A 21,609-nucleotide genomic window follows, 5' to 3' on the forward strand; every position below is an offset into this window, starting at 1 on the left:
TGGCTCAGAAAGCAAGGTCCATCATCAGGATGTTATTTTTTGGTCTGAGTGGTAGTGGGAAGAACTGGAAATCTCACCACCACAGCTTTCCTTGAGAGGTTTCCAGCTCATATTTGTAGGTTGGGCCGATCATAGCGTTAGATAAGCTTCCAAAAATGTGGCTCCTTATCCAACCCCATGTCAAATCTTTCAAGACTTGTCCATCACTGATCACTGTGTGCAAACACACACAGCATACGTCCCAAATGGGCCTTCTAGCATTCTTTTTCAACAAATCTTCACATTTCCTTCTGGGCAGGCCCTCACATTTGGAACTCCTTCTTTTGCTTTGTACCTTCTCCTTCGTTCAAAACAGGAGGCTAAAGCCCAGCAATCAAAGCTAAATCTTCTCCCTTCGTTAAAACTGTACACCTTTTTACCTATGTAGAGTTACCCATTATCTGATCATTCCAACATATGATGCACCTGATACTTACTGTGTAACTAATTAAAAATGCAAGCTCCTATAGGCAGGGACTGTACCTCCCTTATGTCTTGTTCATGCGATGTACTCGGATGACAGACAATACACACATAACTACAACCACAGCCAATAAAGCTTAAGCCAAAAGCACTGTATTTAATTCTTCCCTTCCAAAAGCTTTCAAGTCAATTCAGTTAAAGTAATCCAGCACACTGATGCAACTTTTATGGACAAAAGGTTTTTCCCCTCCCAACATACAGAAACTCCTGTTTTAGCAATAGTGTATTTGAAAGGTATTAAACAAAAATAACCCCTTTTAATTGCATAAAAAGAACAAGGAAGCCAAAAGATAGAAGCACTAACAAAAGCAAGATCTAAGGCTGATGTCCTATCATACTAATAATAGCTGAGCTGATTCCAGTAAAACAGCAGCAGCTCCCTACGCTGCACAGACAGAACCATCATCCAAAATTATTTTTGGTTATGTTTTCCCATTATTTTCCCAAAGAGAGAAATGCCTTCTCCCTGCCTCACAATAGCGCCTCCAGGTTGGGGCAGCTGCCCCGGTTGTGCCTGCTGTGAAGATAAAGGGGACTTCTTTTAGCTCTGCCCTTTTGACACTTCTCACCATTGCTGAATTCACTGAGTTAGAAATAAACAAGACAATTAACTCCTGCCAATATTAAAGATAAGCTTCCAATATTGTTATTTTTAAAACCCTGTTTATTGAGTGAAGGTGAGTAAATAGTAGCCTGGGGTTGCTACATGGGAAGATTTTTGGTACACGTCAGAGCTGCTAAGTAATCTATTTATTTTGGGCAACAAGTTCAGCCTAAATTGCAGAAGCCTCCTGTGGCTTCAAATTCTCTGAAACAGCTGTAGGCCTGGTTCAGTAGGTGGAACACTAAATTCTGCACAACCCCTTTTACCTCTCAGCGATGACTGAGTGCTCTATCGGTAAAGACCCAAAACAAGAGGGCCAGCAAAGAGGTGGAGAACTCAGCTATCACTCAGACCTACCACTTTCTGATTTCAAGGCAGGTGGCTTAGCCACTTCCTTACTTCACTCCTCTTCTCCCAAACATTCGGTTGGTTTCTTTTCTCCCCTCCCCAAGTTTAAGGCAGTTCACCACTTATGGTCATTTACAGCTTACATCTCAGTAAATCCAGAAGGTGTCTGATGAAAAAGAGGGACTAGCCAAGCATCTTAATCCCCCTGTTCATTCATGCTCTCTGTAATGTTCTTTCAGGCCTCTGCTGAGAGACTAGGCTGAAATGAAGGCTGATAAATTAGTCTGGAGGGAAACAAGGCAGATTCTGCTTGTAAAAGGTCATTCCAACTTTGTTCTGGGTGAGGGTTTATCTTGACTGCAGCTGCGACAGACAATGGCTGGGGCCTAAATGGCAGAAATCCTAGCTCTGTTCATGAAATTACTGTGCTGATAAGGTAGAATGGACTTTAGTAAGATCTAAATGGGAAAAGGGAGGTAGTGGCGGTGGTGGGGGAATTGTAGGTATTTCTGAACATGACTGAACAGGGATGACACAATACGATGTACAATTAAACCAATGATTTGTCCAAGCATTCTCTCAAAATGAAGGAAGATACTGACGGCTAATCAGATAAAAAGGAGCAAAATAATCACTACCCTCTTCTGAATAAACTGCTCAGTGCAAATCCCAGGACAAACTGGTTGGAATACAGTGGTTTCTATATCATAAAAGTTACAAAAAAGAGATTAAATACAGTGGTATTTCTCAAGGGTCAGTGTGCTATGGTGTCATTTATCATACATGATGTCACTTGAGAGACTTACTGGAGATTTACTTTAGAATTAGCAATGTCTTGGCAAGGCAGGGTCAGGTGAGGCCCAGCTAACAGCAGCAGATAAGATAGAACATTTTGGTTAGAATACTTCTCAGTGAAAGAGAGATTTTTAAAAATACATTTGTAGACTTCTGAAGCCAAAACAATAAGGGATGGCAAGTTCTGACTAACCACCCCTCCAATTCTGTGCCTTCTGATGTGTACACAAATTGACTTTCCTTCAGAGAGAGAGATGCCTCTCCTTTATTTACACATCCCACTTGAATGTGCATGTCTCTGATGAATGCAAACACATTAAATGGTCACAGCGGACTATTACCAGGCTGGAACCTGATTAAGCTAACCAGCTTCCACTTAGCCCAGTGTCTAAAATCATCCTGTTATCTGTTTACTTTCAGAGAGGGCACAGAGAAGCAGGAAATGGAGATATGCACAAATGAGCCAAGGTGGATATTTTACAGGGATGGCTGGGCATAGTGGCTGATATGATGCACGATTTAGGAAAAAAAGTTTGTGGTTTGTGAGAGGTGGTGCCAGAACTAAATCATCAAACCCACCCTATGCATGGTAAAGCTCTCCCAACTCTGTTTGGCAAAGCTATCATCCTGTTTACCACCCCCTCCCAAAGACTCACTTCCTTCAGCAATGCCCGTAATCCAACTAACCACTCCAAAAAAAAATGTATCTCCATGTTATTCCTTCCTCAGGCATTCCCAGTAAAGCCTGCCTCTCTTTGTTTCTCTCTTTCAAAATGGTAAATTCTTCAGGGCAGGGATTGTCTCATTTTGCTTACTGTATAGGACCGAGCACTTTGTTGGGATTAAACAAACACGGATGAGAACGAGCAAGTAAATGGATATATATTCCTGAGCCAGGAATTTGGTATCCTAATCTTTTCCAAAGTCTGAAAGGTTCCAGATAGGCTCAAACTGGAAACCTTTTGTACCCCTCTGCATTTGCAGCTGGAATGGGAGTTGCCAAACCACTTCATGAAAAAAAGCACAGAAACCACTAGTCTCTTTAAATATGAAACTTTCAAATCTAAAAATAGCTTTCAAGTAATTTATATAATATTAAAAATTTCATTTTGAAACATCTACTGTTGTCTGTTAACATCTTGTCCCATTCACCCAAGATAGAATAGCGCAAGATGTTGGCAACCCAGTCTGAAACCTATTTTCAGGTATCATTACAAACTCAAAACTCAGATCAAGTTCACCCAGAGGTTCGCTAAGGTCACAAATCTTTAGAGTCTAATTCTAGGCTGATTAATGATTTTGCAAGAAAATCATGTTATGTATGGGGCTTTGAAATTTGGCAGCTTTCTCTAAGTTTGACTCAAAGCTGACCAAACTATGCAAAAACTTTCACTGGAGATTCTGAGTCTGACCCAACACTGAAACCCAGGAGCTGGGGATGAACTACACAGAGAGAACCTAAAGAAAATGATTAGATGAATCCTTTCATAGTGCAACCACTACATTCTGCACAGCGAATGACTCATTGCAAGTCACCTACTGATGCTTCTGTACTTTGGAACCATAGATGAGATACGATACAGAATGGTGCCTTTCCAGTAACATTTTGATTTAATTCTAACTTATTGATCATTTCCATTACAAAAGGCTACTGTGTTCTAATGCTCCATCAGCCAGAGCTTTCTGGAAGAAGAAGAAAAAAACAAAATAAAGCCTGGAATTATATGAAGGTTAACATTCCAGAGGAAGAAATAGTGTCCTGTACCCTGCAAGGCCTCTGACAATGAAAAGGCTATTTTTCAAGTCCTGTGGTCACAAGTGAGCTATTCTTGGTTCTTTCTCTCTCTCTTTTTAAAATATGTGGATGCTAAAATACTGTTTCAGAAGCTGGTATTCATGTATGTCTCTCAAAGACGAAAAGAAAATATTTATTTCCTTTTTCTGCTTGTGAATCAGAATGTTCTATTTAAAGAAAGTGCCCTCTGCCGGATCACTCATGAGTTATTACCCCTTAAGGAAATAAAGGAGAAATATCAGGGAGGTATTCTTAGTCATTGCCTCTGTCTCTTTTTTCCCCTTAATTCCTTATATACCCATGTTTCAGAGCAGTGCCTAAGATAGTGCAGGATTTCTTGGCATTCCTGGGCTAAAAAAGACTCCCTCCTCTAACCCTGATGTCATAGTGTTGGTGAGGCATCAGACAGTGGCACTAATTTATATGGTTTCGCTTTGCACTGTTTTGATATATTTTTCACCTTTGTCTACTATTAAAAGTTGATTAAATGAAAAAAGCCCTTGACATAACTAGAGGGATAATTTCCCTTTGACGACACAAGAACCCTCCCTTCCTGGGGTCAATCAAATTTTAGAACCCAATTCCAAAACTTTTCTGAAGTTCTGACATTTCAGATAAATGTTTTTTCACTGCTGATTTCTGGACCAGAACTCGTATTGCTAAGCTGCCAACAGGAAAGTGTGACATATTTTCTTAATGCCACTCAGAGCAGAGAAACCAACAACTGAAAGGGCCTGGTGGCTGCATCATCCACTCAGTCCAAGAGATGGTCATGCCACGACAGAGTTTAGGCAATGTGTTATGTGAGACACTGGCACTGTTGATGCCCATACTGTACATGTTCTGTGGGGAAATGACTCAAGTCTCCGAGGCTCATCAAGGCAGCAACTTTCAAAGAGCCCCAAAAGTCACACAGATTAAAAAAATCAAAAGAAAAAAAGTTCAATAGATGTTCCCCCTCCACCAACAGACTTGTTTTTAAAAATTACCACTTAATTTTCCAAATTTCAGCTGACAGCAAATGTCTACATCCAGGTTTTCAACCCATGAGAATCATTTAGACACAAACTTTAACTACCACTTTAGTAACAATGATGCTTTAATAGCTACCAGCTACTAGAAAATATAGCTATATGTAGGAAGCCTCACAATGCCCTTTTGTCCTGTTTACCATATAAACAGTGCCCTGCAGACTGTTGCTTTTGAAGAATTATGCGGTCAAAACAAAACTTCTGGAACTGCAAAGGAGCCCTGTGTGAAAAAATATACATATTGCAAAGGTACCACGCTCCATCTCTGGGAGGGCTGTGTGCACTGTTCTTTGGCAGCCCCTAAGACTGCCTATCCCTTGCAAAAGCACTAGATGTGGCTCTGAAGGAATGATTCATAAACTCCTGCCTTCGGAGAAGTAATGATTGTTATACTAACACTACTCTCAAGCCAGAGGGACCGGGAGAGGTTTGGGAAAATGAGTGAATCAGAAGATATAGAAAGAAACGCTACAAGGAAACAGTATCACATCCTTTCTAAAAATAATCAGAATGTACATTAGTAAGAGTTGGGGCAAACAGATTTGCTGCTTCGGTTGCATATAGATGAAGGACTCAGATGCTTCTCCAAGCCGCTCTGGTCTAGAAAGGAGGTAGATGAATACAAGCTGTCTTGGGAGATATTGATTATGATGCCTTCCTAGTAAGGCTGAGCTGGCAACACAGCCGGGATAGAATCTCTCATGTTTTAGCATCCCCACTTTGGATTCCAAATCTGAATTCCAAAACAAATTTGGCAGTTCAGTGTCAGTTCAGTTTAGGGTCAAGGATTTTGGTTGGCTTTTACTCTAATGAAACTGTTTGTGCTTCAGGTCATGGGGAATATAAATTATTTTAGGGCCTGATCCCCTGAAGACTCTCAGAGACTCCAATGGACTTTTTATCAGATTCTAAAGTAAAGTGAGATAGTTTGGGTTCTGTGTTCCTCCCAATAAGAACCAATCCAGAAGCCATCGCTTTTTGAAACCTGTTCAGATTCTTTTCTTACTTGACTTAATTTTGTTTAAGCCCTGAGGAGAGATGACTCTACCCACAGCTCCCAGAGCCAGTTCTCTGAAGCACATTTTTCCTCAGTGTGTGTGTCACAATTTCTTAAAAGCAAAACAAAACAGAAAACCACACACAATGCTTAAACAGTCTCTCCTGCGGGAGGAAAGAGGTTGAACTATTATACGTAACTGACAACAAAGTATCTCAAACATTCAGAAACCACCAGCATTTACTATTGGCCCAGCTGTGATTCTGGAGCTTCCAAGCAAGGAATGCTTGCTGTATCTTGAACTGCTTGCTCTTAAGTTGTCCACACAACTATTTTTCCTCAGTTGGATGGTTTCCTTAACCACCCTTAAAAATGGAACTAATGCACTGATTTTGTGTTTTGGTCTGTAAAGGGCAATTCCATTTTGCCTCTCTGAAGCTTATAGGACAGGTGCCAGAAGTCTCCATCTATGGCTCAATAGATTGTCAGGCTTAAAATACAAGTTGGAATAAAGGGACTAATCATTCTGTTTTATTGGTTGTATTTATTCTGTGACAAATACCTGCATAATGGCACTTTGCAGCACTGCTCCCAAGTTCCCCAGTGTTCAGTTGCTATATTTCCCTCCAGGATGTCAGTCCCAGCCATCTCTTAATTAGCAAAATAAACAGCACTATGATAAATGTCATTATTTACTCAACAAATGATCATATTCATTGTGTGTGGGGGTGGGGTAGGCCCCAGGGGCAATAAAGTGAAAACATGGTGTGATTTATTTGGGGTACTGTGACTTGTGCGTTCTGTGTCAGCAGGCAAAGGATCAGGAAAACAGAGCACACTGAAATGCAATCACATCACACGAAAGAATGAAGGACTTTTAATTTGGGTTGCATCCTCTTTTAAAAAAATAAACAGACAAACAAGCAGTGTGGTGGTTTCCAGGAATGATTGTTTCAGAGAGTACAGACAGAGCACACGCTGAACTGTATGAGCATTTATTGAATCATCTCCATGAGGGAGGGGGGATAATCAGGTCGACACATCTCGTTTATTCTTATGAAATGAGTGTGAATCATTCACTGCCATGCCATGTTAAAAAAAACAAACAAAAAAAACAAAAAACCCCACCAGAATAGCAGGTGTGGTTTGAATTAAAGAATATGCTTAAAAACACAGTCCAGAAAGCAAATATTTGAGAAAAAATGTATAAAGAAACAATGTGGTTAAAGAAATGAAGCAGATAAAATGGGAGCTATTCACATAGTGCAAACCTGAATCTTCCTGTCTCACTAAAGGGAAAAATGTCTGTAATAAGCAGCATGCATCTTCTTTCTCTTTCAAGGTCAGACACAGCCTTCTGTATTCCCTGTGTGATGTTTTAGGCTATTAAGAGAAATAATGAGTAAGCTGAAAGTTTCAGCATATGGCATTCTTCTTTTGCCTCCTGGAGCGAGATGTTTTGCATCAGCACCAGGCATGGGTGAAGCTGTTTAGATGAAATTAGAGTTGACCCCTACCTCAAATAGGAACCCCAAGCCTATTCTGAAGTTTGAAGAAGTTCGATTAGCCTTTTTGTTTTGCTTTAATTTTCACATGCCTATCCTCATCCAGGCCGAGAAACAGAAAGCTGATCTTGCAGTAATTCCATCCTGACCAGAATGGATTGGTCCATATTTACAAGCCTGTTCTCACAGGTTCCCCAGACCAAAAGGATTTGTTCCTTATTTAAAAAACAAACAAACAAACAAATGGACCTGAGCTACTAAGTACAGAACCAAAGTCACATTTTCTAAAAGTCTGGGCAGTGTTTGGATCTGTAGCATTACTGTGTTGCATTCTATTAAAAAACCCAAACCTCACAATATCTTTCAGTAATGACTTCCAACATTACAGTACCCCTATATTTGCTTACAATGATTGGGGAAATTCCTGGACAATTAGAGATGGGGTCAACCAAATCACAAGATCTGGTGAAACTCACATTTTTGGGGTGTGTAAAATCTAAGCCAAAAGCCAGATCTGAATTTTCCAGATAGTCCCTAGTCTTGGTACTCAGATACTACAAAGACCAGTGCTTTATAAAACTATTAGTAGAAGACATTCGAATAGAACTGGTCTATACATGGCAAAAAGAATGTGACTCTTTTCCTCTGTTGTCAAAATTAGAAATTATGATGAAAAATGTTGGCTAGCTTTTGTACTGAACCAGTACCCAAAGGTGGTGCTAGTGAGCGTTAGAGCAACCAACTTTCAAACAAGGCGTAAAAAAACACCTGAGATAATGGTGAGGAATCAAGATAAGTTCCAGTGGCATTCTTAATTAATATTAGTCAAAGATTGCTTTTATACCTCATATTATGAAGACTGGGTATTTTATATTTTGGGCATGAAAACAAAACCACCAAGGGAACAGAAAGTGTTCTAACAAGACTTTTCAAAATAATAAAAAAAAAGTCTTCAAGAATTTTTGTAACTTTACTAATTTTTAGTTTAAAAATTTCAACTATGGGGAATGAAATGATGTTCACTTGTTCTGAAAGAAAATATGAAACCAAGAATAATTATCTTTCATTAAATAAAAACACTAATGAAAAGCACATCATGCTGCACAGAAAATCCAACTATAGTATTCATAGACTATGTTGCGGTCAGTAAGTAAATAGTCCTGTGAAAGGATTCTAGCATTATAAATCAAGACAGATTGAAACCACAGGTCACACAGAAGTATTGTAAAAAAGTAATAATAATTTTGAACTACAGTTGAGTATTTACTGGTATGGAAGTAGATAGCACACAACTAGCACTATGATCTTTGTGAACATTTCTCATAGTATATTACCAACATTACAGTCATTGATCATTATTACTGCAATAAGCAGCACTGGGATATAGAATCTGGTTAAAATTTTGAAGTATTACCAAAAATTTACTGATCATTCTTTTACTGTGTCCAGTTTCCTATGTAATGACTTTCATTGCCAGAGGATGGAAACACTTACTTGCTCTAAGTACTGAGGATTCCTCAGTACAACGACTACCAGGTGAGACAGCACAGGAAATCTCTTTTCAAAGTTTTCCAGCCTTATACTCAAATGAAATAGCAATAAAATGTAAACTTGCTCAACCAATAAAGTGACAGAAGCACTATTTTTACATGTATTCCAATTCAGAACTCAAAGGCCTCCGGACAGGTTGCTTAGGTGTAACACATGGAAGATTCTTTAGTGACTAAAAGTAGATTTCCAAAAAGCAGTTAAAACTATTATTAAAAACTGTTTATCACAGTCTTGAAAATGACATGAACTGAAATGAGAAGGAGCACAAAAAAAAAACAGGCGATTGGTATTTGACCTCACAAGGAAACCAAAGTCAAAACAGATAGTGTCAGAGTGGGCCTAAGACTGTTTGAGGACGTTAGACTGAGGGTAAATATTCCTAGCTTTCTTGCATGAAAAGTAGCTGGCAGGTCAGGGAACAAAGGAATGCCACAGAAATGTGAGGAGCACCATAGAGAGAGAAAGTTCTCTCACGTACACCACAAAAATAAATAGTATCACAGAGTCAACATATATGGCAGATAATAGAAATGGCTTGTGCCAGGCCTTGCATTCAATGAGTAATGGAGATATGGAATGTTACTTAAAAATATGAAAGTAAACAGAGACTTCTATCAGAAGAATACAGCAGACAAGAACAAAGTTACCTCAAGGTTACAGGAGGAAAAGAAAGCACTCTGCTCCAGTGTTCAAATTCTCTCCAATTTCCAGGACTTGTGAGTCAAAGAGATGGCACCATATTTAACCCGATTGTTCTAAATAGAACAAACATGCTCAAAGACCAATTCTATGTGTCAGGTTCGGAAAAACAAGAAGCTTTACTTCCATTCACAGTCACACCCATTTCTTAGTCTGAGAACCATTTACTTGTCATGTTCCTTGAGGAATATTTTCTTTTGTTCCACGAGGTATTGCTATGTTGCTCAGAATCATATTTAATCTGTGTGAACAGTATTTCATGTGACCCCAAAGCTTCCCTGTACCCACATCCTCCCTGAAATGGCCAAATATTTCCAGTGCTTTAATGAGTCTTTTCCAAAAGCATATTTTGAATGTGATATCAACCAAACATTCTATACACTACAAACTTCACAACAGAAGGAGCTAACTCCAGGATGAACCTGTGAGGCACCTCCATTACACATCCAGGAAAGTTTAGCTGTGAGTCTACTTTTCTTTCTTTCCTTTTCTTTACACGAGAGAGACGGACAGAGAGATAGTGAACCCTGACTCAGTCATTCATTCATCTTTCAACCAAGCCCTGTTTCTAGCACATCAGGAACTTCCTACCATAGAGGGAAGGCAATTACCAGTTGAGCTTTGTCTGTGTGTGTGTCTTTTTTGCTTTTTTTCTGCACTTTGGACATTTAAAAAAAGTAGGCAAAGACGTCAGCTACAGGTGGGACACATTTATCTGGGCTTTGTGGAATCTGATTGTAAAATCTAAAGAATCAATGAATATTGAGGAATGTAAATATAACCAGAGCTGAGCACAAATTGATTTTAAATGAAATGTAACCATTTTTCAGATTATGAAAAGTCTTTGATGTTTATGAGTTTGGACAAAAATGTGTGGCCTACTGGTGCCTTTGCCAATCATTCTTGGGTTTTTTTTAATTGCTATTTATGATTGGTCATTTGATCTCATATGACATTTCATTTTTTGTCTCAAGCAAAATCCTTTCCATTACAAGACAAATTTCATTTCCTACAGAAACAGTTTTGAATTGTATGTATTAATCATTTTGTTTGTGAACATTCATACAAATAGAATTCCATGTTTGAGAAAATTTGTGAAAAAAATCAACAATGGTTTCACAGACACTGTGAACTAAAGCATGGTATTTAGTTTGAAACAATGTGAAAAACTGTCACCTCTATTCACCTAGCTCTGCAGATGACAGAGTAAGATATGTCCTCATTGTTATAAACTGCATTGTTTTCGATATGAGGATCGTTGTTAGGACAAGGATAAGCACAGCTAGATAGATTTCTTTTTCAAGAAATATCCTACTCAGTGGTTCTGACTGTAGATGTGAGCTTATTAAAACCAGCACAGTTTTTCTAAGATTTTGGAATTGCATGTGAACAAAATTGAAGTAACTACATCATGTATTTGCCTTGAATATCAGCCAGAATGGGAAGGAGAAATACTAGAAGACAGGCAGTTCTTGTACTATCCAGTTTCTAACCTGACCAAAACCAAAAAGTACTGGAAACCTTGCTAGAAAGTGTTTTCCCTAAGGTTCTCTAAACCACTGAGGTTAATAGAATTTCAGATGTTTTAACATTGCTGAGCATCATGGAACTGAAAACGTATTCCTGTTTTCCAAACAGTCAAGGATCAGGATTAAAAAAAAGCACAACCTTCCTACAGAATTTTAACATGTTAAATAACATTTCTCCAAAACTGCTAATTTATGCTTAAGCTAATGTAGAATTCTGAAATAATTCTCCCCAGTGTAAGACTGAGTAGTGCTGGTGAGGGATATTCTCAGATAGGAAAGGTGGAGAGGTTGGAGAAGGTTCTAGGGATAAACTCAACAGTTGAGCAGAGAGGCAGACACGTGTTTTAAGGATAATACAGTTTTCCTTTTTCTGAAAAAGTTCCTTCTTCAGTTTTGGGGGAAAGCGACCCTTTTTCTGTGTTTCTTTACCATTGTCACATGGCAAAGGACTTCAGAGCACTTGCTTCAAGGATATTAATGGATACAAGTTATTTTTCTACAACCAACTAAACAACCGGTGTGACAAATATGGACTGGCCATCGAAGATGACATACTTAAGTACTTTGCCATCTGTAAAATATGATGTGATTAATCTTATTTGTTCTGTTGTGACAGCAAGTTTAGAAAATTGCAAGAATGTGTGTTTTAAGAAATGATACACTGTCACTAAAGCTAGCCTTCTGATAACAGTGCTAGAGCAACATTTGTGGCTTAGAGGCTATCCAGCAGGATTTGTTACTTTTTAAAGTAGTGCGTATAAACTGTGGTACAAAATAAGACAGGGAAATATGACATTAGCAAAGTACCGCCTTTCTATATACTCTTGTCCCCAGGCCAGTCGGGACTCAGTATAGCTTCATAAGTATTTTATATACAAGACAAATGAACGTGATCAGTCATAGTCAGCATGCTTACCTCCCATCCAAAGTTTGTTTCCTTTAATGTGGTCCTTGGTATTGTCATGTAAGGTCCAAATCTTTCCCCAGCTTCAATCTTCTTTTTGGCCCAAATCCCCAGCCCTGCCCCTGGAATCGAGGATTCTCTGAGTTCAAAGTCTGGCGGGATTGGAATGTCATCAGGAATGTAGACGGGAGCTTCGTAAGGTGAGCCTTCCTTGGGAGTGAAGTCTTCACTGGTAGGAAAAGGTGATGGAGGTCCAACGGGGATAGGGGACATAATACTGTCCTCTGTTTCCTCCTCTGCACTCTCACCAGCCAGGAGATCAGGGTCTGTCTCATACATACTATTTACAATCTCACTGTCACCTAAAGGGGAAACAACAGAACAACACATTCTAAAATCCTGAAGTCAACAGTTAGTTAACCCCTTCCCTAGACAAGGAACATCAATATGCAGTGGACATTCTATAGGGTGGAAATGGTGCTACAGGAAAGATGATCCTGAGCTACAGAATTCAGATTTACAGCTTTCCCCATTGAGTTTGGGGTTTTTCCAGAGGTCCCCGGTAATTTGAAGGTGTGTGGATCCAGTGTTTTGGTAGAGATATGTCTACAGTAATGCACAGCTAGTGACAGTGACATTAAGGAGCTACCTTTGCTTAGCTAAACATTCAAGTCCAGCTGATGAACGACTATTACGTTAGACAGCCCTGTGTGCATCTTACTGCATGCTGCAGGGGTTCACACTTCAACAGGTTGGAAAGTGGAGATTTTACTGAAAAAGCAATGGTGGCCTCTAGCAAGGGAGGAAAAAGGAATATAAGTAGTGGCTAAGTAATATGCAAAATGACATATATTGAAGAATGGAATGAAGGCCAGTAACCATGACTATCATGTGGCACAGGCTCAGGATAGCCAGGCCAGATCTCCAATGATGGAATGAGGACAGAGGAAAACGAAGAAGGTGGCCAGAGCTCTCTCTTATTGTTCAATGTTTTAACAGTATTTTACATTAAATGCAAAAAGCCACATTAAAGTGAAGTTATGGGCGAAAGTTGCATGCACAAAGATCTGATAATTCTAGTGAGTTTTCACTTTCCTTTGAGGTCACAGGATAAAGCACGTGTGTGTACTGGAGAATGTAAGTACTCAATTTTAGCTTATTTACAGTACTTGTGAAACAGAGACACTAATAAAGGAAACCAATGCTTATGAATCTTGGTTCAGTTTTCTGAGCAGCTCTGAAGAGGTGTCATTCAGACACGATTCAGAGGAACAGTGGCTTCAGCCCTATGCTCATCTCTGCAACACTGAACATCTGCCAGGGCATGTTGGTCATGTGCATTTCAATGGCCAGAAGCACTCCTGCTTGCACATCCCATAACTGGAGCATAGTTAACTAATCTCAAGGCTGGGATCATCAGTAACAGCCAGCCTCAGTACATGTACAGCAGATTAGTGCCTAAGGAGCTCTGTTCTATGTCATGAGCTGTGACCCTAAGAAAGCCTACGGCACCTGTGGCTCAGGTTTGGCCAGAGCTGCCAGACTTGTTTTAGGTTTGGTTTATTTGGTTCAATGGGTTATTCAATTAAAGCTGTGGCCAGTTTGACCTTCCAACGATGTCTCTGTCTTTATTTGCGGTTTGGCACTCGGCAATGTATGTTCCTTCTCAAACATAATTATAGCATCCCTAGCTTATAACATCGCATTAAGAGTAATGTATCATATATGCTTAAACAGTGGACATTTTAAGTTACTCTCTCAACCACAGTACATATATTGTTTCATAAAACTTCATAGGACAGGGATGCGGTTTAATGCAGTGCTACAATGCTGAAACTGAAAGCTATGGAAAAGTTGTATAATATCGGTTCCAGAAAAATATTCCACGCAGGATTTCACGATCTGGTTAGAAACAGATCAATTCAAGAGCTATTTACAATCATTTTTTCTAAAGAAACCAAAACCTTTAAAAGTCATGTGGCGAAAACACTTATTTAATTTAGCAGCATTCAGAACAGTAATTATTACGCTTTAAATGGCCAGTGGTTTCTTTTTTTTCCTTTTTCTTTTTTAATTGATGTGTGATCTTTTCACAAAAGCAACAGCAGAACTGCAGCTGTTTCTCTTGTACCCAAAGTTTTTAAGTTGTTTAGGTTTTAGAAACACCCACATAAAACATTTAAGTGGGATGTATACAGAATAAAGGTAAAATTGTAAGTAGGAGCAATTAACATTATTAGACGGAAATGGTAACCGCATCCAGTTACAAACAATGTGCCCAATCCTGGGAAAGCTTAGCACTTTCAACTTGAAATGATTGCAGTTGGAGTGCAGGCTCCTTAGTCATACAGGATTGGATCACAAACCAGGTTTGAAAAGGGAAGGTTTGTTGTTGTTTTTACAGTAAATATCCTTAATGCTGCAAGGCTGTTGAAGATCCATTCTTCCAGAATAATTAGGAAATAAGTGCTATTATTTTAGAAGTACAAATTATTACACTTGAGATAATTGCAAGGAAACACCATTATTAAAGCTATCACCACATATACCAATTTTCTGGTCTAATTTTTGCTTCTAAAAGCTAAATAAACCAAAAGAAGTTTTAGGAACTAGAAACTTGTTCTGTAACGTTTTGAGGGTAGTTGAATAAGAAAATGCAGTGGAACCTAGAACTTGGATACAGTGAAAACTCTGCAGTGAAAGAGAAGATAATCTGAGATTTTTTTTTTTTGCACTGCTATACTCAGAGTGTAATTTTGCTTATTGTGACCTTTCTTAGAGTATTTAGTTATTGCTTATGTTACAGTAGCACCTAGTGTTTGTACAACAGCTAGTGAAGAGATAGAAACAATACCTCAAAGAGCAATCCAAATAGATGAGACAGAAATGGTAGGAGAAAGAAATTATGTTTATCCCCATTTTGCAGTTAGGGAACTGGGTTGCAGCGAGATTAAGTGACTTGTCCAAGTCCACCCAGGAGGGCTGTTACAGAGCTGGGAACTGAATCCAGATCTCCTGTGTCTCCAAGCACCTTAATCTTTCTTCCCTGCTCTTAAAGAAGTGGAATGTGGGAGGTGAAGGAAGATAATACTATAGGTTGTTTTTACTGTAGTTCCTTTCCAAACAGGGCTCTAGCAGAACCTCTGCACTCCACAAGCACCTTCTTTAAGCATGAGTAGAGGAGGTGTATTTTTCAGTAAACAGACAAATCCAGAGCAGGGTAATTTGTAAAAGTACCACGGCAGTTTGTAATCCAAACACAGGCCTACAATCACTGCTAACCAGCCTCAATTACAGCCGAAGTGTTTCCAGTCACTCTCTTCTAGGTCGCTGGAAGGCCTTGCCAAGAACATGAGATTTTTAATGACTTTGGAAATATGCTACACAATAGTAAGTCATTTACTTGTAAGAAAACCTGAAATTCTTTATTTTGGTGTTGCAGTGGTTTCAGGGGATAGGTTCACAACTGTGTCGATCATTCCAAAACATTCTTCAGGGAGGCTTAAAAAAACAAGGAAAGTGTGTGTGTGTCAGGAGGCTCGGGGGTGAGGAAGAGAAAAAAAAATATCTAGAGTACAAGCATCATTTCACCTTAGCCACCACAGTGTCTGAATTCTGCCTTGTTGATGCGTCTCTCACTTCCAGAGAGCATTCATGTGCGGTATGGCAAGGGATTTTTTTTCAGTCTAGCGCCCCTTTTAGCAATTCTGGTAAATACCCGTCCGCTGCCTCTTGCTCTGGCAGAAAGGTAGAGGAACCCAGGCCTGCCTTCTCCTCTGGGTTTCAGCTTAGGGACCCTGCTTTAGGTGGCTAAGGACTGTGTCGTCAATCCCTCTGCCACTTCCCTGAGCTGCTCCTACCATCATCCCAGCCTTCCAGACTACAGCACTCAGCAGGCCAGCCGTCTTCTGACAGTGTCTGCCTTCCTCGTGAGGGAGGGGGTAATCTTTATACTGGCCCCTTTCTCCCAGTTCATCCCCCAGCTGGCTGGAGGAAGAGAGGAGCCTTGTCCCAACCCCTCTGCCAGGCTCCTGATCCCAGGCCTTTAAAGAAACAGTGCCTTTTTCCTCCCAACCACTACTTATTCCTGGGACCACTTCTTCTGTGTCCCTTACCCTCCTTGGGTCCTTGCATAACTTTCCTGGGTCTTTCAAAATCCTTAAGGAGACATACCAGGCGGTGGAGTGGGCTGACCACTAGACATTACTTCTCTTACGAGCAGGCTACCCACTATCTGCCTATAAAACATTGTCAAATGGGCTAATTTCTCTAGCCAAGCTCATCCATTTTGGTAAACACACACACACCTCACTTAGCACACAGACAACTGGAGAGATTTTTCTCAAGCTTCTGAAAGAAAGAAACCCAAACTTCCTTCACCAACCAAAAGAAAGAAACTCAACGCATTGGTGAAGGAGGTTTGCGATTCAGCATAAAATAAATTTGGCCCCTTCTCCCCCTGAAAGTTATTAGGAAATGAAAACAGCAGTTATCATGGATCTCCATAGTTTCTGCTAGAGTGTTGGCTACTAACCTCATGCTAATACATTACTTGAATCCAGTGTTATAAATCGGTATTCACATGCCTCCTGCTATACTGCAGCCAAACTGATGTTATTGAAGTAAATGATTATTGGGAAGTAAATATGGGATGTATGTTTGGCAAGATGACAACAGTTTTAAGAGAAACTTGGGGAAAATGTTAAATTAATATTCCCAAATATCAGCGCTAATATGATAGTTATTAGATATTGAGTAAAACAGTAATGGTTCTCCTTAAACTATATATACTGAGGATTAGTAGTGGCTATGTCCTAATATGTCTATTCCACGGTTGTTAATTCTAAATGAATAGAAATAAATGTATCCCGCTAACTTAGCATGTTGGCTCAGGAATATACAGCCCCTGCCATTGTAATTGGAACAGAATGTAGCCTTGCTACTCGTGATCCCAGGGAGCATGGTGGAATAGGCATCTACAGTGGTACCTGACTTTTCTAGAGCTAGATTCAAGATGCTGCCTGGTTTCAAAGGAAAGGAGAACCCTAGCCATTAAAATGATAGTCAGTCAAAGTGACCCGGGAACAGCAATTATTATTGCTGTAGGGAAATCTTAAAGCAGAACCATGCTATTGGCTCTTAAAGAAGACAGGGCAGACTCTTGTGACTGCAAAACTGAATTTAAAGGCAAGTAGTGGAGCACAGAACAGTGGAGGATGGTGGCAACGGAAAGCGAGTCAGTGAAAATCATCTGTGAAGAAGCAGGCTCTGGCGATGCACAATACTACATAAACCACCAGGTAGTCGGCCCAGTTTTCTAATTTGGAAGCATATATTAGGTCTCCAAATTCCACCTGCTGGCACTCAAATTGGTCCTTAGACGCTCACATTTATTTATTTGTAAGTTATATTTACAAAATGTGCCCATCAGAATGGTCTGTCAGCTGAGCACATGCTTAAAAAATTGCCAACAATTAATGATGCATAAATAAAATGGTGTAAGTGTATAAACTGCAATCACCCCCTCAGACAGAAGTCTGAGTCCATGGATGATAGGCCTTTTACCAAGCCTTGGCACCCGCATTCTGCTCTCTCACTGCAGGAGTCAATGGAGCGATACTCCATTAAGACTAAGGGCACGTCTACACTGGTGCATCTACAACACTGTAAGCTCTCTAATGTAGCCACTCCAAGCTGACAGGAAGGAGCTCTGCCAGCAGCTTAACTACTCCAGCCCCCGCAAGCAGCAGTAGCTATGTTGGCATTGCGCTGTCCACACTGGTGTTTGTGTAGGTGTAACTTATATCACTCTGGAGGGTGATTTAGTCACACCCTGAGTGACCTAAGTATGCCGACACAAGTTCTAGTGTAGACATAGCATCATGATCATGATGTTCCCATTATGCCTCTGGTGTTTTGGGCAGCAACGAAGCTCCTCTGCTCCTGTCTCCGTCTAAATGATTGGGAACCAGGCCTTTTGGCTCAGTGGGACTGAGAGAATTCCAGACTCTAGAGCCTTATCTCCTAGATGTTCAAATCTAGTCTCATACCAAAAGCATCTCCACTGAACTTGACTGTCACAGGAGCACGTGGAAAGAAAATACACCAAATGTCAGTGTGAATACCAGATAGGCTTGAAAACGGAGCTATGTCATATGATTCTAAACAGGGTATAAAAGCAAACCATGCCAATTCTGGGGAGCTGCAAATGAGCAAAGGAAAGGAAACTGAGGGAAAATGGGTGATTCTCAGGCTGCTAATGTTTGGGGATTTTCCATGAAGAGTCAATTGCTGAGCTATGACCCTCAGATGTAGGGGAAATGGAGCTTTCTTTATCCAAAAGGAAGAGGGGGGGTGAAACATACACAGATGAAGGGGAAAAGAAAAACACATTTGTCATACAATACAAGGAGCTGAAGTATTTTGGGAACAGATTTACCATCTCTCAATTAAATATGAGGCAGCATGACTGTGCTTTCGTTGCACAGTAGTTTCCACTATGATAACAACTCAACAACTGCCTCATTGTGGGCCACAGAAAAATGAGAGGGACTCCCACAGTGAATATTAATGACTGACCTCTGATGTAATCATGGGGAAAAATAGCACCCAACAAAAATTACAGTTTTCACTTCAGCATGGAAGGCATTTCTTGCTGCCAAATAGGAACTATCAGGGGAGAATAGCTATCACAGCAGGGCTCTGCTTAAGGAGTACATACTACATCTTTTTATAGCCTCAGAATAGACCTTCTGTATTAAAGAAATATCTCCTCTTCTCTTTTTGAGACCTCAAAGATTTTTCTGAGTTTATTTCTTTTTTCTCCCCTAAGAAACTGTGTGGCCCACTCCACTTAAAGGAGAAGACTGCTTCTTCACTTACTGGCTTTTTCTGCCCCAGATTTCGGGAAGCATAGCAAACCCTCTGCTATAGCTTACAAATGTTTTCTCTAGTAAAAAGTGCAGCTCTGCTTACGCAAACATGGCCCCAGAAACAAGCTTTCATAAGCATTATACACCATAATCCCCAAAATACTTGTGGCTGCTGTAAATGTTTTCTCTTCTGGTATTAGCAAGTCAAATTATTTTCTACTCTATGATTAGCCTCTTTTGCACTTAAGAAACAGGAATTCCAACAGAGCTGAGAGCATAGTGGGGCTTAGCAGAGCTCAACCTGTGAGATACTTGAAACGGCGCAGGCAGACAATAGAGCTTACTCTCTAGTACAGACCATGTAGTACTGTTGCTATCTGGACATACCAGTCCAGATTTAATTTAAAAAGTAACCCCAAGTGACCCCACTCTTGATCTGACATGTTATAGTTTTTGAAGGTCAATGAAGTGTGGTTAGCTTCTCCTCCTTTCTTTTCAGTTTCCATATACTGCCATGCTTTCTAGAGCTAGAAGTGGAAATACCAAGTTACCATGAATTGGAATATTCTCACCCAGCCGATACCTGGTGGGTAGTTCTAGAAACCCCCTGGAATCTGCGTGATGTCAGAAAGTCTTCAGACGGGCATCTGAATTTAGGGATGTTTATCACAACTGAATCTTTGGACCATTAACTCATTGGGAGTGTTTTGAAAAGAGCAGGGATGGTCATGGAGACAAATCTGGGCCATTTCTCTAACCCCACCCCACCCCCCATACACTGTCCAGCAGAATAGCCTGGCTGCACAGAGGGAGAAACTGTAATGACCGTAATGCAGTCTTTGTCCCATTCCCCTCTGAAGTATAATCGTCACTCTCAGCCACAGGAGTTAAACAGATATATTGCAAAGCATCTAACTCTGTAAAATGGTTGAATGTTGCCCCTTACATTCAACATAATATAGATGGCTTTAGACCTGTAAATGTGTTTGAGGTTGATCTTCTGTGTCATGCTGCTGGGTTTAAGAGCTTCTTTGGAACCTTAGCTGGAGATGACCCAGGGAGACCCAGCTGAGAGCAAGTACCTCTGAGAAGGGTGTTCAGAGGCACTCTCGAAAGCCGTGCATTGTGTCAACCTGAGCTAGTTGGGAAGTGGTATGCCCTGCTGTGGAAGGGAGATTGACCATGGTAATTAGCTAGATGTCACTACAGCATACTTGTGTGATGCTGTACCTCTGGAGTACAACGTCTGTTTGCAGCTCCTGGAATAAAGTAGCCCATTAGCTGAAAGCTGGAGTTCTCTAATCTAGAGAGGGACAGAGTTCTTCCCTTGTCCAATAGCTTTTCAAAGCTGATACAAGCAGGTAGGACATTAAGAGTACCCCTTTGGGTGCAAATTATCTCAGGATATCTATGTAATACTGTCAAGTCTAGCAGGGATATTTTGCTGCAATGTCTAACAGAAGTAACAGGGCACTGTGAGAGATCTGCAATGAGTGACTTCCGCCCAAGAAGCTTACCCAAGGTATTACAAGCTTAGCAGTGTGAAGGCATCTTTATATCCCAGTTGTTGCCTACAGACAAGGAGGATTGTGGTTTCAGTTTGGGCTACGTACATATGCAGGATGCATACGGGGCAAGTCCAGCCACTAGAAGGTGGAGTCCAATATTTGGTTAAGCCTCTTTGGTTTCTTCCCATCACATAACATATGATTGCTGGTGGAGGCGCCATCAATATAGTATGCTAGTAAATCTGCATTAAATCTACTGCATATTTCACTATCAAGTCTTTTGGCTGCTCCCCTCGTTGTTCTAAATGTAATTTGGCTGGCAACAAAAAAACCAAAACAAAAAAACAGAGGACAACCCAGGGCTTCAAGAGGATTCTCTAGTGGATTTGGTTTGCATCAATACAGCATTCATAAAAACGTTCCGATATTTTCATTTTCTTAACTAAAGAGAAAGTTTAGGAAAGTTTAAGAGCACTCTTCACTTTTACTGAGTTACATCACAGATTTGCTGGCCTTTATTCGCAGCATGCAGGATGTTGCCATTCACTAATGACAACCACGCTGTCCTACATACTCCCTCTATTGGCAAGTATTTCAATGTTCTGGAATGTCTGATCATGTGAAAAGCACTATAGAAATACAACTTGACCTTATTGTTATTGTCATGAAACTAAAATTAGTCTTTCAAAGCTCACTAGCAAACTTACTCAATAAAAGACCATCTTGAAAGGTTGTTTCCACAGATAATCAGATATGGGGATAGGCTTAAAATCTGTGACACCAATGATGTTTCTGCAACAATTAAAATGATGCTTCATTATTGGTGATAAGCCTCATGAATAATCTATTTGGCAGCTGTAATATATATATATAAATCTAGAAAAGGAAATGCGCATTATTTCCCACCTAAAAAGTAGCAGAGCATTAATGATTGCACAAAAACAATGAG

The 21,609-nt window shown here is 40.1% G+C and overlaps 1 protein-coding gene across 3 annotated transcripts in view; it reads right to left on the minus strand.

Moving 5' to 3' along the window:
* The window catches only part of PRDM16 (PR/SET domain 16), a 421,860-nt gene that overhangs the window by 260,685 nt on the left and 139,566 nt on the right, over positions 1-21,609 (minus strand). For all 3 annotated transcript variants that reach the window (XM_032763751.2, XM_032763750.2, XM_032763749.2), the window contains exon 2: positions 12,293-12,642. In XM_032763751.2, coding sequence (XP_032619642.1) covers positions 12,293-12,642 — 350 coding nt within the window. The remainder of the gene's footprint in view (positions 1-12,292; positions 12,643-21,609) is intronic.

The sequence above is a fragment of the Chelonoidis abingdonii genome, chromosome 23 (genome assembly GCF_003597395.2).
Source record: "Chelonoidis abingdonii isolate Lonesome George chromosome 23, CheloAbing_2.0, whole genome shotgun sequence".
Lineage (NCBI taxonomy): Eukaryota > Metazoa > Chordata > Testudines > Testudinidae > Chelonoidis > Chelonoidis abingdonii.